Consider the following 21,396-nt stretch of genomic DNA (forward strand, 5'->3'; position numbering starts at 1 on the left):
CTAATGATGGGCGCTCTAATCTCTGCATTTTTCTTTTTTAAATTATTTTAAGATTTATTTTTGCTTTCCTGCTGCTATCTCCACTGATTTTGAAGCCCTACCTTTTCCTTCATCTGCCTCCTTCCCTAGTCTGCTCTTATTGCCGATTTTGCAGAGGAAAGGCTAGTTATTTTCATCCACTTTCTGTTTAGTTAGCAGGCTAGTGATGCATTGGAAATGTCCTTCGATTCAGCATGGCGGAACGGATGCGTAGTGGGCTCCGCATAGGTGCAGCCATCCACACCTGGCCTGCGTCATGTGCAACAACCCCTTGCATTTTTATGGAAAAGGCCCCTGATCTATCTTACTCTTAAGACCAGCTCTTAAGTCTGCAAAAGAATGGCAATTCATCAGCCTGCCTTTCTCCTTTTGACTTTAGCAAACTCTATTACATCAAGATCCGTAACTGCCCCTTGTGTAACTTTCAGGTTATCTCTTCGGCACCTACTTCCAGTATAGTTCATGAATTTCCCATTCCCCCTCCCGTTAAGGAAATACGCGCTTCTAACACAACCTGCCATTTGGGATTTCTTATCAAGGCTAGGTCCCGTATTAAAAACAAAGTAGAGGTTGCAGAATTCATTATGACCCATGAGCCTAATTGGGTCTTTGTTACAGAGACCTGGTCCAAGGAGTTATCTGGTCCTGAACTGGTAGATTCCATTCCCTCAGATTCGACCATCACAAAACCTTACAGAATTGGCGGGGCTGGGTGGCCCTGGCAGGTGTACACAAAACCAAGTATACCTGCCTCATGGAACCTTTTCACAATTCGCCCCCTTGTGAAGTGCTTTACTTTTCACAGAAAATTCAGCCTACTCCATCATTCACAGGGATCTTAGTTTTCAGACCTCCTGCACCCAGGTCTGCTTCTATTCCTGAAATTGCTCAGCTATTAGAACTCTACTTGGGTAAATTCAATATCATGCTTTTGGGGGGAATTCCGTTTCCATGTGGAAAACCGTGTGTAAGCATTTGGGCTTTTATGGATCAATTCTTTTTTAGTTCCGCAGAAAAGGTTTTTTTTTTATATCCAAATTTTATTGAATTTCAACACACACAAACAAATCAGCAAAATCACGAGTAGTAGATATTCAGTTATATCATCAAAGTCTATATGACCCCGGTTTTGCACCCCGTGGGGCGTACAACCACAGAGTTAGAGTATCATACGCTTTTTTCGACAGCGCCCATCCATTTACCCCACACCCTCCGGTATTTCTTGGGGCATCCGCGTGCCGCGTATAGAGCTTTCTCTTGTATCGCGCACCAGTCCACTCCTTTGCGCCACTTTCTCAGGGCTGGTGGATCGGGACAAATCCATGCTGCCGCTATGTCGCGCTTGGCAACTATCATAGCTGTGTTAAAGAAGGTCTTGTCATTCCGAGACCCGTCTAGCCCATCAGTTATCCCCAGTAGTGAGTGCCGTGGATCGTGAGGAACTGTCCACCCCAAGACCTCCGTAAGTTCCTCTACAATGGCTCCCCAAAAATTTGCCAGCCGGGGACAGGTCCAGACCACGTGGAAAAAATCTGCTGGGGCCTGGCCGCACCTAGTGCAAGACCCATCCGAGCATAAACCCGCTCGGTGAAGGCGTACCGGAGTGAGGTAAGCGATGTGCAAATAGTATAATTGGGTTAGTCTAAGTTTGGCGGAGGCGGTAATTGTTTTGGGCGCCATGAGCGCACGCGCCAGTCCATTTCGTCCAGGGGCCCCACCCGGTCTGTCCATTGGTCCTTCAGCTTGTCCAAGGAGGTGGGAGTATTGTTAATTAAGGTGTGGTATATACGGGAAATACCCCCTCTGCCCAAGTCCCCCAATAACGTCTGGGCCTCCGTGGTGCTTTATTCTGGGAGCCGAGTGTCCTCTGTGATGTGTGTGTGTGGAGGGCGTGTCTTAACTGTAAATATTGGTAGAATTAGGATGGGTGTAGAGAATACCAGTTGCGCATATCTTAGAAGGAAAGCATGTGGCCCCCGCCCAGACGTCCCCAAGCTGTGTTATGCCTATGAGGTCCCAGGATCTGAACCCGGGCAGACTACTCACCTCCCGGAGCCAAGCCCATGCCAGAGGGGGGTGCATTGGGTCAATTTGCCGGTCCAGCCGGTATTGCGCAGTGAAGCCCGCCAAGCCAGGAATACCGAACGCATCCCATCTGGCAGCCGGATCGGGACGGGTCCCCCCTACAACATGGCTTGTACTTTGAAAAATCCCAGTTCACACAACTCCAGCAGGTAGGCCGGGTCAGACCATCCCCCGTTGAACCAATCGTGGACCACCAGCAAACGTGTGGATATATAGAAGAGGTACAGGTGCGTCAGGATCATGCCCACCTCAAAGGAAGGAATCCTGCATGTGGAGAGACCCAGATGCGGCCTCCCCATAAAATCGGGTAAGTAAGCCGTCCAACTCCTTAAACCAGGATCTGGGGAAACAGAACGGGGTGTTCTGGAGGACGTAGAGGAGCCTAGGGAGGATCAGCATTTTAAACAAGGCGACCCGGCCTAGAGGGTTCAAGGGCAGTGTCTTCCATTTCTGAAGGTCTTCTTTGGCCTTTTTGACCAATGGGGTCACTTTGAGGGACCAGCCCAGTTCCGGGAGCAGGGTAATCCATAGTTCCAGATATTTAAAGGAATTGTCGGATCGGAATATTGGACTTCCAATCGTAACAATCCCTTGACAGGTGAAGAGGTACCAGTACTGATTACCTGGGGTTCAGCCTAAGACCTGACGCTTGTCAAATGCCTGCAACAACTGGAGACAGTGCTGTCCCGAGGAAGCGGGCTCAGCCAGAAAGAGCAGGACGTCATCCGCATAAAGCGCAATCTTGTCCGTGCCGGCGTTCGGCCACTCCCATCCTTTAACACGGACGTCAGCCCGCACCAGGTCACCAGGGATTCCATTGCCAGAGCAAACAGGGGTGAAAGGGGACAATGGGAAAGGCCTCGGACAGGACGCCGTTCACTAGCACCCGGCTGAGCATACAGCACCCGGACCAAAGCCCGGAACTGGAGCTCGAATCCCATCTCCGTCAACAGGTCTTGGAGATATGCTCAGTCCACCGAATCGAAAGCTTTTCCGAAATCTATAAGGAGGAGGGCCAAATAAGGGGTGAGAAAGTGTCGGTGGGCCAGCTGCACCCTCCTGAGGCAATGACAGGTCGCGCGTGCGTTCATAAAGCCACATTGGTCCGGGTGGACCAATGTGGCCAAGATGGTGGCATAAAGTTTGATCTCTGTATTGAGAAGGGATATGGGCCGGTAGTCTGCGCAGTGATGGGAGAGGGGCTGGGATTTCGTAAGGACCACAATAGTGGCAATATCTGTCTCCGGCGGGAAGGAGCCCTGATCAAGGGCCTCCTGAAAAAGGCCAGCCAAGTGGGGCACTAGTGTGTCGCGGTAATCAGCGTAGTATTCTTGGGGAAGACCATCTGGTCCCGGAGTCTTACCCGGGGACATAAGAGAGAAATGGCTTCCTCAATTTCCTTCTTAGAGATGGGGCGGACCAGGTCTTTCTGGGCTGCTGTCTCCAACCGGAGTAGACTGACGCGACTCCTTCCGAGGAGACTGTGGAGCGATGATTTGGGAGTTTGTGCAGCATACAGGCGCTAATAGTAGCAAGCAAACACGTGTGCCATCGCTAAAGGGGCGTTGCGTACCGTTCCCTGGTCGTCCACCACTGGAATTATACGGTTCGCCATGGGAAACGTGGCCAGCTTGTGCAAAATTGTGCCATTTTTGTTCCCCAGCCATAAATTCTTGCTACCGAGGACCTCCATAGGAGCTTGGCCGCTTCTAGAGATAGTTGTCTAATTTCGGACCGGATAAGGGCTAGTTGTCGGCTTTGGGCGTCGTCGTCGAACAGGGAAGGGGATTGTTCCAAACGAAGCGCCTGTGCTTCTTTCGCGGTGATTTCCAGATGTTGCTCTTGCCTCTGCTTCTTGAGTTGCCCCTTCGCGAAGCCCCGAATGGTTGCCTTCCCAGCCTCCCATAGGGTCCCTGGGGAGGATACGGAGCCCTCGTTGGTGAGGAAATATTGTTCGAGCTCCTTCCCTAACGTCTTCTTGAAATCTTTATCTTGGAGGAACCATGCATTCATCCTCCACGTTTGGCAGGCTGAGGGGGAGGAGTCCATGTACTGAGGAGCACCGGGGAGTGGTCTGAAATTCCCCTGGGTAGGATACGAGTGTCTACAACTGTTGAGCAGTCAGCTGCAGGGAGAAAGATCATGTCTATGCTTGCCTGCGTGTGGTGTGCTGCAGAGGTGTGAGTAAAGTGGTTGACCCGTGGGTGCCACGTGCGCCACACATCACAGAGGCCCAATGACTCGGACCAAGACCTCAATTGTTTTACTTGCGTGATGCGGACAGCGGAGGGAGGGCCTGTTGTGTCTAGTGCTGGGCTGGAGACCGCGTTGAAATCACCGCCCACAACCATGACGCCTAGGGGGAGAGTGGTGAGGAGGGCGTAGGTCCGTGTCAGTGTAGGGGTAAGCATAGAGGGAGGCGAATATATGGACACAAGATGGAGCGGGGAGCCGGCCAGAGAGCCACATACCGTCACGTGCGTTCCTTGAGGGTCATGGACCACCCGGGACAGAACAAAGGGTAGGTTGCGTCTGATGAGGATGGCCACCCCTCGGGAACCCCTGGAGAAGCCGGAGTACCATACTCTGTCGTACCCGTACCGGGCAAGAAAGGGGCAGCAGTTACCCAGAAGATGAGTCTCCTGGAGAATAAGGATGTCAATGTGGAGGCGTTGCGCATAGCGCAGGACCCCGGTGTGCTTCAGCCTGTCCAGGAGACCGTTAACGTTCCAGGACAGAACGTGGAGGGAAGCCCCGGTCATGGTGTCGTCAGTCATGGTGAATGTTGTCTGGGACGAGGATGCGCCGCCCCATTGGGTGGAGTGGGTGCGAGCAGGGGCCGATATGTGTGCGGTTGGTTGCGTGCGTTAAGAGATAGTACAGTCTTTGCAGATGAGGCATATACCTGTCCGTGGAAGCTGAAGCAACAGAGCAAATGAAAGAACTGGGAAAGAAACCCCCCCCCCAAATCACCCCCCACCCTACACTTCGAGAATGGAAGCATCTGTCAACCCCCCCCCCCCCCCCCCCCCCCCCCCCCATTTAACTAAACCAAACTAAAATGCTTGGATCGGTAGCATGGAAGACCCCTCCAGAAGAACAGATAAACAGTGCATCGGCATGAAGCAATGTACATTAACATAGAAGTCCATCAGAATCTGACGACCCCCCCTTAAAGCGCTGTATCCCATTGGCGTTTTTTCAAAGCTGAGCACTTGGCTGCTAGAGAGTGGGAGTGTGGGAAAGGTCCGAGTCCACCTGGGCCTGTGGTAGGGACGATCCCAGTAAGTTTTCAGCTGATCGGGGCCTGCCGTGCGGCGGAGAGCCTGATCGACTGGAGGAGTCACTGCGGTCGGGAGCCGCCACACTGAGGGATTCGGATGTCGAAGCATGTGACTGGCGCCCATTACGAGACCTTGTGCGACGCCGGCACTGGCGTCCTGATGATTCCGGCCCCACCGGCTGTGACTCAGTGTGTTCCGATGTGCCTTAGTGTCGGGGGCGGAGGGGACGCTCCTCTGTCAGCCATGTCCATGCCGCCTGGGGAGATTCGAAGAATTGTGTGTTGCCCTGAAAAATGACTCGAAGGCGTGCCGGAAATTGGAGTTGATATTGCAGGCCTAGGGTGCGCAACTTCTTCTTGACCTCTGTGTAGGAGTGCCGAAGGTCTTGCACTTCCCTGGTATAGTCTGGGAATATCATAATGACGTGGTTTTGGAACCTGAGGCGACCTTTCGCCCTGGCGGGCCGTTAGATGGCGGCACGATCCTTGAAGTTGAGGACTTTCAGGATGATGGGGGCGGGATGGGGCACCAGGACGAGGCTTAGGCTCCAGGGACCTGTGGGCCCTCTCCACAACAAACCATGTTGACTGGGCATCTTCCGGCATCCATGACTTCAACGAATGTGGCCGTTTGTCCCGCTTCCGCTCCCTCTGGAAACCCCACCAGACGGAGGTTATTGCGATGTGCGCGGTGTTCAGCATCTTCGGCAAGCCTGTGAAGCTCCCCGGTACGAGCACAAAGTTGGGCCACCTGATCTTTAAGGTGGGAGATGTCGTCCTCGGCCGTGGAGATGCGGGATTCAGCCTCTGTCAATCGCGCGGTGGTGTTACGATGGTCCTGTCTGAGGAGGGACACATCCATCTTGATTTCTCTAATCTTCCCCTCAACGGACGCCTGAGAGGCACTGATAGCCTGGAGGATGGTGGCCAGATACGTGTCCTGAGGGGGGTTGGTCCCCCCACCGCCTGCCCGGGAGGCTCCGACTCGGAAGTAGTAAACCGGTCCATTTTGTTCTGTGTGGAGGCCGGTGTAGGTTTGGGGCCCCTCTCCCTCCCCATGGCCAGGGACAGGTCCCAGTGTCACTGTGGCCGCAAGAGACCGGGGGGGATGAAAGTTTGAAGTGGAGGAGGAGCCTGGGGACCCGCAGATGCGCGGGAAGTCCACAAGCGGCTCGAGGGCCTCGCCAGATGGAAGTGATCCTTTGTCCACCTCGGGATCTCCCGGGTGACCAGCCGGCCCGGGAGGCACCTGCTCAACAATCAGCCAGGTTACGCCCCCTCCGTTAAAACAGCAGACTGCATTCAGACCTCAGGGAGCCAGTGAGAGGAGGGCCACTGCAGCTTATCCAGCCGCCGCAACCCTGGGCAGTCTCGGATTGGGGGGGAGGGGGCTTCCCTGGGCCGTGCCCCACTCTCACCTCTGCCAATGACCTGCCCCACTCACACCGCTGCCGATGACCTGCCCCACACGTAGGGGGACGAAGGCTAGGAGTCCAACCCTAGTCCTCAGAGCCCCAAGATCAATACACAGTGCTGGGGGGGCGCAAAATGCCACACTGCTTCTGACCCGGCAGTGGGGGGGGGCACATGATATCACACGCGCCGCTGCCCGACCAGACAGCCGGTCCCCACCCCTACCCACCAGAGGATAGGGCCGCCCGTAGTGTCAGGAGGATGATCGCTGGTGCAGTCAGCTTTCAGGGCCAGCCTCCCCGCCACAGCGAGCCGCGACGTGTGCACCCCCGCTCCTCATCCAACGGGAGCGTCGGGAATCGCCAGGGCCCGCCAGGTCCAGAGGCCGCCACCTCGCAGCGAGTTATTGGTGCTAGGCCTGCAGTTCCAGGCCCAGAGGGGAGGGGGGCACGCGTCCAATGCACGCGCTGCTGCCCGGGCTGACAGCCGATCCCCACCGCACCCCGGGGGTCGAGAATGCCTTCAGCCCCAGCTGGAGAACTGTACAGAGACGCGCAGCAGAGGAGGACGAAGAGAGAGCACTGCGCCGGATCGGGGGGGGGGGGGGTAGGAGGAGCGCCACGCTGCCCGAGCCGACTGCCGACCCCAGCCCCACTCACCACCGGAGATCGTAGCTGCTGCCTGCAGTCTAGGGCCAACCCGCGATCGGGATCTGCAGGCGCCCTGCACCTCTCCTCACGCCAGCCGAGACGCTGGCCGATCACCAGGGATGCCAGATATGCAGCCTGCCGACGCCACCACCAGCTCCGCAGGCGGTCGGACCCCCGGAGCTCCTCAGGGTCACTTCTGCTCCCCAAATGCCGGTACCGCCACCAAGGTCAGGGTGTCAGCGGCGTCCCGACCGCCACCGCTTACAGGGCTCCGGCCCGCTCCAGCACACAATGGGCGCCAATGCAGGATGAGCAGGCCGCCGCAGGTCACCGTTGCCTCCGTGTCAGGGAATCCCCAGATGCAGGTAGGACACACGGATGGTTGCCGATATGGACCGGATTCAAGGCGGATAACGGAGGGTCAGGAGCACTCCGAGTGCGACCACCATCTTGACGCCTCAGGCCACCCCCCCCCCCCCCCCGCAGAAAGGTTTTAACACAGCTAAATGCCTATAACCCGAAGGGCTGGCAGCATACAGTAATCACAAAAGTGTGTATACACAATGTATTGCCTACAATCTGGGGACCGGCAGTGATACTGAGGTAATTGAACATAAATACAGCAAACACCAAAAACAACCCCCCAAATCCTTCACAAGGTTAGGTGGTCAGAGATAGGAGTTTGTCATATCATTGGTCTGTAATCTGTAGGGCCGGTGGTTCAGGACATTTTAAGCAGAGGTAGAAGGTTGTTGTGTGGGGGCAGCAGCTGAAGGACTCTGGCTTTTAAAAATGTGACTTGTTGCGGGCTTTCTTAATTAGTAATGTCAGCCACCCATGAAGCAAGCCATATTCTGGATGGCATTTTTTGTTCGTCTTGGTCTCTAATTCTCTTCCCCCTCACCTGGTCTGATCACTATGCTGTTCCCTTTTCCGTCTCCCGGTCTATGACACAGGAGACAGTCATTGGTGGAAGTAATAGACTCTCCAGAAGAAACTGGAAAAGGCTCTGTAAAGAATCCCAGTCCTAGGCTTTGAACATTTGTAAGTGTACAGATTCCAAGGACACCAAATTGGCGGCCGCAGATCTTTCTTTGTGGCTTACTTCATCTATTAATATTGTGGCCCCGCTGAAGGAAACCTATACACAAAGAAAGACGCCTACCTTGCCCTGGTTCTCAGAGAGACTTATTGTTGAAACAGGCTTGTTGTCATAAACAGCGGGCCTGGCAGAAATGCTACACATCAAGAGGAGGATATAAGGCAATTCTAGCAGAATATAAAGAGGCCATTAATGAAGAGTAATCTTTGTTGCACCAGTAAGCTCGAATCAGCTAAATTATCTAGAGATCCCTCCAAGTTGATCAATCTTCTATCTGCTCCTTCACTGCCGTCTAGCACAGAGTTCTCAGGATTTTTGTGATCGGATGGCCAATTTCTTTTACACCAAAATTCTCAGTATCTATAAAGAACTTGACTGCCTCCACTCCGATTTTGCTATTCCCTCTCAATTTGATATTCAGGTTGAGTCAAGGCTATTAAAGACTACGACGACTAGATAGAGCCCTACTGCCCTCCTATCTTGCTTTACTCCTCTTACACAAGAACTGACCAAGTGCTATCTCCTCAGCATTAAATCAGGTTCCCCACTTGAACCCTGTTCACCCACTGTCTTGCAACTGGGAGCTAACATCATTGTTCCCTATCTCACTGTAACTTTGAATGGTTGTTTCCCTCAACTTTGGAAAAAGGCTGTTGTCAAGCCTCCTCTTAAAAGGCCTGATATGGACCCTTCAGACTTAAAACAAACTATCAGCTTATTTCCTTGCTGCCTGTATCTGCCAAAATTCCAGAGAAACACCTGGATTCCCAGCTGATGACCTATTTGGAACAAAATCGACTGCTGGATATCTGTTTGGATTCAGGAGTAACTTTGGGACAGAGACCGTATTTGTATCAGCAGTCCGCTTTATTCATTTAATGGTGGATGAAGAGCAGGCTGTGGCTTTGATCCTTTTGAATTTATCTGCAGTCTTTGACACCATCTCCCTGACATTGCTCATTGATCGGCTGCATGAACTGGGGGTCACAGATGGGCCGCTGAAGCTCTTGGCATCTTTTCTGAGTGATAGCTCTCAGACGGTTATGGTGGATCAGTTTTGCTCGGAGTCCATAGCACTGCCAAGTGAGGTTTCTCAGGGCTTCCCCTTGAGTCCTACATTATTCAACTTGTATGCCTCCCCCTGGCAAATCTTAAAAGGTCCTTTGGGCCCCAAGCTTTGTCCTATGCTTATGACATACATTATTGTGTCTATCACTAAGGACACTGAGGCAATTGCTACCAATGTCAAAAACTGAATGCAGGCTGTGGCCACATAGATGGGGAAAAAAACTCCCTAAGACCTAATGGAGACAAGACCGAGGTCTTGATCTTTGGCAGTCAATCATTTATATGTACCTACTTGTGGTGGCCAGATAGGCTAGGGGCTTTACCCACTCCAACTGACTCCTCTAAGAACCTTGGAGTATTATTCGACAAAGCTTATCTTTCGACCTGCAGGTCAGCTGGATGTTTTTGACCTGTTTTTGGATTATTAAGAATATCATGAAAATGTTACTTTCCAGCGTATAAACAATTGGCCCTGGCACTTAGTATGACTAGGTTGGATTACTGCATTGCTCTGTACCGGGACATCAATAAGACTATACTAGCTAAACTGCAGCTGGTGCAGAATGCGGCAGCTTGACTTACTCTTGTTCCCCAAATCTACAGTCTAAGCAGGGATTCAGAAGCTTAACTTAGTTGCCTGTGAACAAATGGATCAATTTTAAGGCTGTTTGTATCTTTCACAAGGCTCTCGAGAACATCAGGCCTGGACGACTTAAACATGTTCCAGCGTTATGCTCCCACCAGACAGCTGCTATCCTCAGGCAGAAATCTTTTAGCTGTTCTGAAGTATCGAAAATCTAGATGGAGAGGAAGAGCCTTTTTGGTTGTGGCATCCAAGCTTTGGAATTCTCTTCCTTATTCCATCTCAAGTCTTCAAGCTGATATTCCATTTCATAAGGCCCTAAAAACCTTGCATTTTTACTGTCTAACAGATGTCAGGCCTCATATCTTTTCCCACTCCTCCTTCCTAAGACTAATGGCTATCAGCACCTTGACGCCTTAGGGCAATGGTTTGTGCTCCATAAGTTTATTTAGTTTTAATTTCCTCCTGTAGTAAGCAGCACCTCCTCTAAGCACATAATCATGTCAAGAGGATAGAGTCAAATAAAATACATGCTCTTCAGCAGAACCTTCATGAACAAAAGCTGCTTCAACATATGTGGCCTGCTCTTAAAAATCACACCATATCTTACCCTCATTTCAGTAATGTGGCTCACCAAAATTGTTTGCAGTCACATGCCACAAATCCATCCCATTTGAATATAACAACTTCAACAAAAATTGTTAGCAAATTTAGAGGGCTGGCAGTAATCTGTGTGAGCAGCTGCAAATACTTGCTGATAAGATGTCACCACACTCAAACTCTTGCCTTCCCTTTCCTCTTGAAATGTTGTCCACCAGCTATCAATACAAACTTTGAAGAGGTGTTACTTAATACTGTGATCAAAATTCTTCTGAACCACTATATATTCTAGGAGGCCTCAATAACTGGTTTGACAAAAGAAACCAACTACAGCCACAGCCTTCACATCCAGTTTCGATGCCTTCAACCCCCAACAGATCATTTGTGGCCCAGTGCACTCAATCATCTGCCTCTTAATATTTTCAACCCCCCAAACCGAAAAAGAATTTCACAACTTTAATTTCACAATCTGTCCATCAGAATGCCCTTCAGACCTTGCACCGTAAAACATTTTTTAATGAAAACCTCAACACAATCTGCACATGCTAGATAGCTAGAAACTTAATCAGCAAGTCCTTGGCCCTAGGTGATTTCCCTCCATGTGTTTAAAATCACCTTCATTAGGTTACTCATCATAAAAAACATCAACCCAGCAAGGGGCAGACCAATATCTGATTGCCCGTTAGGTGAAATATTTGAAAGTTTGGTTTATAATGCGCCATTAAAGCTTACTGTTGAAATCGACTTGTCAGAGCAACACTCTGGATTCAGACCAGGTACAGACACAGCCCTTGTATCCATATGGGATTACTTAAAGCTCACATTTGACAAGAACTGTCTACCCTATTACCCCTGGACTTATTAGCAGTATTTAGCATGGTCTATCGCCACCCACTATTACAAAGCCTTCATTTCAGAAGATGTCAAAATGTTTTGAGATTGATTGCCCGATACCTCAATGATAGGTGGAGCCATACAAGGAAAAGAGGACACTGCACCACGCATTGCCATACTGCCTTACTATAAGAAATCCATAGGAGGTGCTGCTTTCTCAATGCAAGCCAAGAAATTCCAGAACTTACTATAGCCTTGATTCGTACCATCCAGGAGTACTTGCCGCTAAAAAAAAATTAAGGAAACATGGTTGTTTCAAAGACAACAGCAACATCCCATGGTCCTGAGAACAAGAATTGAAGCTTTAAACACCATCTATAGTCCACAGATGTGCAACAGTTCAACCAATACACACTGCTCAAGTTCAACAATCTAGCCACTTTCTGTATTCAGTTAAGTCACAGAGGGCTGATTGGGTCTAGCCTGGATATTATATAGTGATGTAAATTCATACTTAGTCCTCATGTAGGACAGAACCGCTACTAGTCATGTCAATCACATGTAGTGAGGATACGATATTGCCTGCAGAAATTGCTATGTTAGTATGAGTGAACTATATGCTTAAAACACCATCTTGCCGCTTTTGCACACGACACTTCATGCTTCTGGTCTCCTAAATAAAACTGCTTGCTTTTCTTCACATGGGAACGGTCTATTTTTCACAAGTACAGGCTTACACCGCGACCTCAGTCTGCACAGTGTGTTCAAGGTCGAATAACAATGTATGCTGTTAATTCATGCTGATCAGTCCCACTCACTTAGACATAACACGAACGCAGCTGCAAATAACTGGAACTTGGGTGCTTCTAATATTGCATTGCATGCATGTAGGGAGCACTTGGAGAAAACCTTTCCGGCTACAGAGAGCTGTGCTTGTCCTGGGATGTGATTCACTTCACCTGATCTTGGAGGTATGGGGTCCCCTGTTTAAACCTAGAGATCTTCAATTATTATAAAACTAGCTCCTAGCCTGGGGAGGGTGGTAAATGGCGCTATAGTCCTTGTTCCACTATCATTATATGATTTCTCCTTTTGTGTTTTATGGACTTGTAACCATGCTGATTGTATTATTTTTATGCATCTTTTTACTAGTATTGGGGAAAGTACTGCATCTTAGAGCACGTAGTTAAAATAAACATTTTAAACTATATTATGTCTCTGATTACTCATGTTGTGGACTTGTATGAGAGTAAAAACGAAAGTGTGTTCTTGATTCCCGCTATTCATGAGAGTTTACTAAGTCGCTTGTTCTGGGTTGTCTAATCATTGGAAGCTTCGCTGTAGCACGAAAAACGAATGAGACACTGATGCTAGTCGGATTGGGGTTCTGGGCACTGAGGTGGGTTTTTGGTACACCACAGTACATCGAGGTCCTGTTTCCTACGCATAGTTCTGTGCATGAGCAGAATCCCTGCAACACACACAGTACTGTCCCAGACACCTGTAGAAAATTACCTATCACCATTTGACCAGGCATGGAATAACTGAGATCTGCCACATAATACTGGTCACCGGATTATTTTAATTTAGTCTACCACTGCAAAGTCTACTATAACTGCTTCTTGACTTCTCACATTGAAATCCATCTAAGGGCTGATTATAACAAAGTCTGCACCAGCAGATCTCCTGGCCTTCTTTCCCTCCAATCTATGCGTGTTCAGGACTATAAACATGAACAGCAGTCTCGGAATTAATGAACCCTGTGTGATAACAAACATAGCAGACTATGAAGATAAGAAATACCATAAAAGGTCCTGCATAGCTGCCAGAGTATCAAAAACTGCACACCTATCTTTTACACTAATTCACCCATCTCACTAAGGTGCATTCCAAAACAAGATAACTGCAGCTCGGTGGTCATCACCTATGACAAGGAAACACCGACACACAGAATTAAAACAGTTACTTTTTAATCCATTCACCTTACACATTGTAGCATGCTAGTGTTTCAACCTTTTCAGAGCCCCGCATAGGTGTAGTTAGGTACTATAAAAATGTTAAACCAAATACAATACCTTACCATTAAATTTGGTAATACTTGTACATATTTACAGTGCTTAAAACTGGCAGAAATGCAAAATGAAGCCCTATATGAAAGCAAAGTTATAATGCTAGCCTTTAGAGTCTTTCCTTGGTTTCTGTGCTGTCATTATACTTATGTTGTTACAATCCATAGCTGTCACATTTACATATTCATTGTTAATGCATCTCAAATTCTGTGAATATTTCTGGCATAATTCTTCTTGTTTTGATACGTGAACGTTTCACCTTTGTTCAGCTATCTTAGGTTCTCCTAATAGTGGAATTCCAAATCCAATTGGCCCAGCTATTGCTGGGCAACAAAATGCACCGTCATTGAATAGTCCTAATCCAATAGACGCTGGGTCCATGAAGCGAGCTTATGATGCATTGGGGCTGCCTTACTGTAACCAACCACAAACACAATTGCCGCCACAGATTTCGAGCCAGCAAGCAACACCACCTACGGTTCACCAGCAAATGAGGACTATGAATGCACTAGGTAAGTAGGTTGGTCGCATGGTGAACTATTTCTGTTAATGCATGGATATAACACAGATCTGTGTATTGGTAAGCAAGTATCATTCCAAACTGTCAGATCCTAAGTTTATTATTGCTGTCCCTGGTGCATTGGCAAACAATTAAGCGCATTCTCTGTAGATTTGTATGTAATCTATGGGTTACAAGTTTCAGTACATGTGAGGTCGATTCAATTTTGAGACTTAAGAACTAATATTTATTTTATAAATTATCAGTTTTCTGTCATTTAATGTTAGTTCTGACCAAATAAGTTTATATTCAATTAGCTAGCAACTACTTGTGTATCTGCCAACAAATGCTTCTTTCTTCAGACATTAACTGCAAGTGGCGCTGCTCCATTGCAGTTTATGTAAATGTGTTTTCTATTTGCACAGGGCAAAACAGTGCCCCAAAACAAATGACTCCTGTCAACAATTCTTAGCATCCTAGATTCTTCTATAGAGTTGTGTGGTCTTGTGGATCTTTGCCTGACATTGAATTCTTGCTTAAAGGAACACAGTACGGTGTTAGCATATGGTTTAATGGGAAAGTTGGGTATGGTTTTTAGAACACGTTCCTGAGTAGGTAAACTAGTGAATGCTTTTGGGTAAATCAGTAGATTAGCTATCACACTGTTTCCTCCGGTGGAAAGCATGGTTTTACTGTTTAAATGTGTTGTTAGATAAAGGAAAACAGAACCCTTAGTGGTCCTCAATATTTTCTTCTGATGGATGTTTCTAAGTACTTTTACCAATCAACATTAACAAAGATTGCTCATGGTGCAAGACTACCATTTTAATTCTCCCACCAGCTGTAAAAAAAATTCTAAAAAAAAATTGGTGTACTTGAACTTTCATCAAGGTGCTCTGTAGTCTTCATGCTGCCTATCACCAGGAATGATGCATGCTACCCATAAAGGCACCTCTTGTTACCCCCTGATGTACCGCTTTAGTTCTTTGATTCAGAAATTGGGATACCAGATTTCAATCGGACTTTCGCTTAAATGTTTCTCATAAGTGTTTTTCTGTCTTGTTGGTTTGAATCATACTCCCAATTAAGCCATCAAGGTTTAAGTGTAGATGCCGCTCGTCAAGCCCCATGAATTCTTATCATTCTTTAACCCTGAGGTTGGATGGAGTCACTTGAGTGTGTCCTTGGAACAAAAAAGATCAAGCTCCTAAAGTTATTGAAATCTTTGTATTCCAAGCATTAATTTTGATCTGGCTTAGAGCAAAAGTGCAACATTTTATTTGGTTTGATTTTAATGTTTGCTTGCCAATAAATATTTACTGATGAAATTATTGGCATGAATCTGTGGATTAGGTAGAAAGGACAGTTGCATAAATTCAGATAACCTGTAGAGAGAAATGTGCCATACTCCAATTTTCTTTTTTGTTTACTCTGGTTGCTTGAGTAAATTATGTAGCTCAGCTAAATCTAACTGACCATTTTCAGCTTTATGTAAAAGTAAGTGTGTATATGTGTGTGTACATATTGCACACTATTTCTCATTTAGTATGTTTTATTACTGCAGTATTATGCAACATCCTGGAGGTTTAGCAAATTTGGAGTACTTTTAGATTTGCGGGCTACCTGCAAAACCACTATTTTCAAGAGAACAATGTAAAGTGTAATTCAGCTACTGAATGGTGTGGTAAATGAACTACTGTTCGAAGCATGTGTGCTGTCTATACACATGTTTTGCATAAGTCCACCCACCAACTAGTGTTGGACTCGGATGATTACAAGTTGTTTTTGTTCCAAGATGTTTTCTTCGAGTCACAAGCTTGTGTGCCTCCTCTTGGTAATCCTGCGCATGGTTATTGACGCTATCTTTAGATTAGTTTTTTCCCGGCTGGCTTCTTCAGATGTTCTCTCGTGCTCTGCTTAGAGACTCCTTCGAACAATCTATTGTTTCTTGTATAGATCTCCACTCAACAGTGTTGTCTCGATAGCGTAGTTCATTGGGTCTGAGGGCTCACCCTACTGCGTAGCGGACCTTCGGATCGCTCTCGCGGCCTACGTGCCACGCCCGGGCATGCTCCCTTTCTCCATTTCAGCGTTCTTCAGAGAATGAACTACTGATGAAACTACCTCTGTTCTACATTTGTCCGGAGTGCCATTTTAAGTACCCTCATAGCGACCAACACTCTGTTTGCTACCTATGCCTCTCGCCTGATCATCGAAAGGATACCTGTGAGGCCTGCAAATCTTTTCGATCGAAAAAGACCCTTCGAGGTCGACGTTCTCGATGGTAAGAAATACAGAGCAGGCAAGCGGACGATGTTCCAGACATCTTTGGTCGGCAACACGAAGACGAGGAAGCTTCACTGGCACAAGAGGATATGACTTTCTATTTACAATTCTGTTTTGAAGTTTCAATCTGATCCGGCACAAAAGCATTGGCCAGTGAGTACTACTACCCCTGATCCAAAGCCAAATTGGTCTAAACCAATAAAACTGCTCACGGTCTGCCACTGCAAAAAAGCCATGGCGTGCACAGAAAGATTGAATCGGAAGCTCCGCCCTTGGCTCTGAAGTCCTCCTACATCAGGGGCCCTCCACCTCTTCCACATCTGAGCCTACGCCGCCTTGATCTTCTGTATCTACATCGAAACAAAAACAGGTTATTTCGGATCAGACAGTAGCTCTGCCTAAGTCGTAACTCCCTCCACGGAATTGCTTTGCTTTTGGATTGAAGATTCCACTGGAGCCGATCCTTGATGTCATGCGGGGAAGACTCGACATAAAGCAAAAAATGCTCCAGATTTCAACCTGGAACTAAGAAATCGTTCTTCAGCCTGCAAAAACCCAGTCTTAAAAGAAACATTTAAATTTCCAGGAGGCTTTAGATGCTCCTCTATAACTTCCAAAGAAAAAGAGATGTTGCAACAAACCCTTTGCACGTTCCGACTCCAACACAACCATCCACTCTACGACCTCACTCACCAACACCATCTGAGTCAGGTGACATATCTCCTCACTCACCTGTAATAGATGATGAGTATATACCACAAGACATGCACCCAGGGGATGCCTGGGATAATTATGATGCCGATCCTCAAGGGGATACAGACCCTGATCTCTTTCCCACACGGCATCACCACCTGATGATGCTTTTTCGTATCAAGATCTCATAGCAAGAATAGCAGCTTACCATCAAGTTCCCTTGCTTAAAGATACAATAGAAGAGGACTCATTTATTGAAACCCTAACCCTCAAAAGGGGTGGGGGGGTACAATACCTTCCCCTCCTAAAATGCTTGGTTTGCCACACAGAGGACATTTTTATGGACCCTATCAAGGCGGGAGTTAGAATACCGTGTATTGACAAAAAATATAAGGCTGCACCATCAGATCCTATACGTATTAGAGATCAGTTAACCCCTGACACCCTATTCGTCTCTAATGCAAAGAAAAAGGACAACTCCCAAACTTCAGGAGAGCCTCCACATCCGGACAAGGAATCTAAATTAGTAGATGCTTCTGGAAAATGGTTAACTGCTTAAGCATCTAATCATTGGCACATAGCTAATAGCCATGCTCTAATAACTAGATACGACAGGGCTCATTGGGATGAAATGGAGGGGCTCCTCCCATACCTCCTAGAGGAACACAAAAAAAGAGGGCAGAAAATTGTAAATTAAGGTAAAGTTATAACCAACAACTACATAAAGCGTGCTTTAGATGCAGCTGATATCACTGCTAGGGAGACAAATACTAGCATTCTATTGCGTAGACACGCATGGCTTCGTGTCTCAGGATTCAAGTCCGAGGTACAGCAGGCAATCTTACACCTACCGTTTGACAAAAGAACACCTTATCGGACCTCAGGTAGACGCAGCCCTAGAAAAGATGAAAAAGGACACAGAGGTCGCAAAATGAATGGGGCTTTGCAAAGAACCACATACCATGGGTCCTTTCATTGGCCTACCTATAGGCAAGATGCAGGATCCACCTCCTCTGACACTAGGGCAGTATGCAAAAATCAGGGACAAACCTCTAGTCCAAAAACATTCTGTAGAGGTTCCTATAGAGGAATCGATTTTAAAGGAAGAGGGAGGGGGGTGGGGGGGGGGGGGGGGTGGGAGAATTCCCGTACCTCAAACAATAACTATAAACAATTACTTCCTCACCATTCCCCAAACCACTTAACACCTGTCAGGCGTCGTCTTCAAAACGTTCTACCTATCTGGAACTCAATCAGAACACATCGATGGGTGTTGGATATTATCCAACATGGCTACTGTCTGGAACTAGTTATAGCTTCTCCAAATATCCAACCCACACACATACTCTATTAATGCAACATCAAATTCTAGGAAATAGCAGCTCTTTTACACGAAGGAGCAATACAACCAGTTCAAAAACAATTTCAAGGAACAGGGGTATACTCGCTATACCATTTATCCCCAAAAATGATGGGTATTTACGCCCCATTCTTTATCTTAGACCGCTTAACCATTGCATTATATCACAGCACTTCCATATGGTCACTCTTCAGGAAATGCTTCCATTGCTACAAAAGAGTTTTCCTGACCACCCTGGATCTATAGGATGGCTATTTTCACATACCCATTCGTCCTGCACGCAGAAAGGACCTCTGGTTTCAATTCCAGGGCAACCTGTATCAATTCAAAGTTCTTCCATTTGGGATTGCCATCACACCCAGGGTATTCACAAAATGTCTAGCAGTAGCAGCAGCTCATGTTCGAAGACGGAACATGCCTGTTTTAACATATCTAGATGACTGGTTAATAAAAGCAAGCAGTCTGCGTCTGCAGCCACAATATTCAACAAACTCTAACATTTTACATCAAATAGGGTTGACCATCACTCTTCAAAAGTCAATTCTACAGCACATACCATACAGCTGTCTCTAGGAGCCATGGGCAACACACATTTAGCATTGGCATACCCAAATCCAACAGAATCTTGGTTAGCACAGAAAATATGGAGCATAGTAATACTCCATCCACAACATTAATCTCCTAGAAGATGATGTCCCAGGGACAAGCAACCAAGTTGTGCAACTTTCTAAGCAGGACATAACTACAAGGCCACAAATGGTAACTCCACCATAAAGTACTACTATGCTTCAAAATATGGGGGTTTCCACAAATAGATCGGTTTGCAACCAAAGAAAATGCAAAATGCCAACACTTTGCAAGCAGGTATCCACACTAACAGTTTAAGGGCAATGCACTATGGATCATTTGGTCACGGATATTTGTCTACGCTTTTCCACCTCTCCCACTTCTTCCATTAGTGGTCAGGAAACTACTGCAAACACATCTTTCATTGAACCAACATGGGCTCGCCAGCCCTGGTTCTTGACAATCTTTGAACTATCCCTAGTTCCACATGAGAAGCTTCACCTTAAGCAGAACTTCTCACACTAAACAAAGGGACACTAAGACATCCCAATCCCAAAGAAATGAACCTTGCAATTTGGCTCCTGAGGTCTTACAATTTGGATATCTAAACTTTGCGACAAGAATGTATGGATATTCTTAAGGAAATCTTTAAACCTACCACTAGGCAATGTTATGTTGCCAAATGGAAAAGATTTGTTGTTTATGGTCAACAACAGAACATAAACTTTCTTAATACAAGGGCGCAGAAACTCATTGCTGATTGCTTTTACATACATCAGGGTTCACATATACATCTATACGCTTACACCTAGAGGATATTGCAGCCTATTTGCAGAATGGACAGCACTTCAGTCATTGAAGCTTTTATGGAGGGACTCAAAAGAACAATTCCTCCCAGGCATTTTCCTACACCAGCATGGAACTTAAACATTTTATTAACACTACTCATGGGCCCTCCCTTTGAACCTCTTGTCAATTTCTGTACTTATCATGGAAACATGCCTTTTTAATTGATATCACTTCTCTTAGAAGGGTTGTGAAATTCAGTCATTAACACTTAAGGAACCTTTCTTCCCGCTACATAGAGACAAAGTAGTCTTTGAAACAAAACCTAAGTTCCTTCTCAAAAATTGTTTCCAATATTTATAGTAATCAATCCATTGAATAACCTGTATTTTTCCTGCAACCAAATTATGTTACTGAGAGAGCATTATACACATTAGGTGTTAAAAGTGCCCTAATGTATTATGTGAGAAGCTGGCCTGGTATATGATGTACACTTATGTAAGTGGACACCTTGTACCAGTCTCGACAACCCTTATGGTGATTTAAGAGGTCTTAGACAACCTTAGAAAGCTCTCTAAGTGGTAACTGTGGAGAGAAGCCTCCAGGCTTAGTCCAGAAGGAGTGTAAAGCAGCTTTGTTTATCAAAATGCAATCTTATAGTATAGATTAAGTGAAAAAGAACCACACCAAGTATTTATAAAAATATGTATTTATTATACAGTACTCTAACGCATAGAACTATCTCCGACCCGGAGATATGAATAATGCACACAATACTTTAGCAAAGAAAAAGACACAAAAATAGCACGAAATACACAGTGGCCCCAAGGGGGGACCAAACCATATACTAAGAAAGTGGTATAAGAACCACAACTCTGGTCAAGACCAGGTCTAGAGGACGTAGAAGTGCTGGGACCCCAAGGAACCACCCAAGGTGAGTAGATAGAGTGTGGGCAGTGTCGGAAAACGACTGCGTGCTCTGTACATCTCTACATGTACATTGCAGTTGGATTTTTAAAGATTATGGACCCTTCCCAGTGCATCCTGAAGAAACCTCATGGAGATAGAAGGTTGGAGAGCCACCCCACCCGTGGATACCCTAGTACCCACGTTACCTACACCAAGGAAGCTGGGTGCATACGTGTGAAGTGGTGTCGGAAACTGCTGTCAAACCGAATGAAGTACTTTAGAAAAGTTCTGCTGTTGGAGAAGGGGAAAGTGTCCAGTGGAATCAAAAGGTGGATTCTAGATGAGAAGTACCTGCAAGCAGAGGGGACAGAGTCTGTCACTCTGGAGTGACCAGGAGACTTGGAGTGTTGCAGGATGGATGACGATGACCTTGACTCTGCAGCTGTGAGGACCAGGCGATGCTGAGAAGGACCAGGAGCCGTACACGAGCTGTCCCACGAAGGATATTGAGCGCTGAAAAGTCGGGGTCCGGCGGGAGCACCAACAAGCCTTGGCAAATGCAACCGACGC

General features: G+C 47.0%; 1 protein-coding gene across 2 annotated transcripts in view; it reads left to right on the plus strand.

Annotated features, from left to right (window-relative positions):
• The window catches only part of CREBBP (CREB binding lysine acetyltransferase), a 1,382,831-nt gene that overhangs the window by 255,723 nt on the left and 1,105,712 nt on the right, over window positions 1-21,396 (plus strand). For both annotated transcript variants that reach the window (XM_085628465.1, XM_085628466.1), the window contains exon 6: window positions 13,996-14,238. In XM_085628465.1, coding sequence (XP_085484591.1) covers window positions 13,996-14,238 — 243 coding nt within the window. The remainder of the gene's footprint in view (window positions 1-13,995; window positions 14,239-21,396) is intronic.

The sequence above is a fragment of the Triturus cristatus genome, chromosome 10 (genome assembly GCF_964204655.1).
Source record: "Triturus cristatus chromosome 10, aTriCri1.1, whole genome shotgun sequence".
Classification (NCBI taxonomy): Eukaryota; Metazoa; Chordata; class Amphibia; order Caudata; family Salamandridae; genus Triturus; species Triturus cristatus.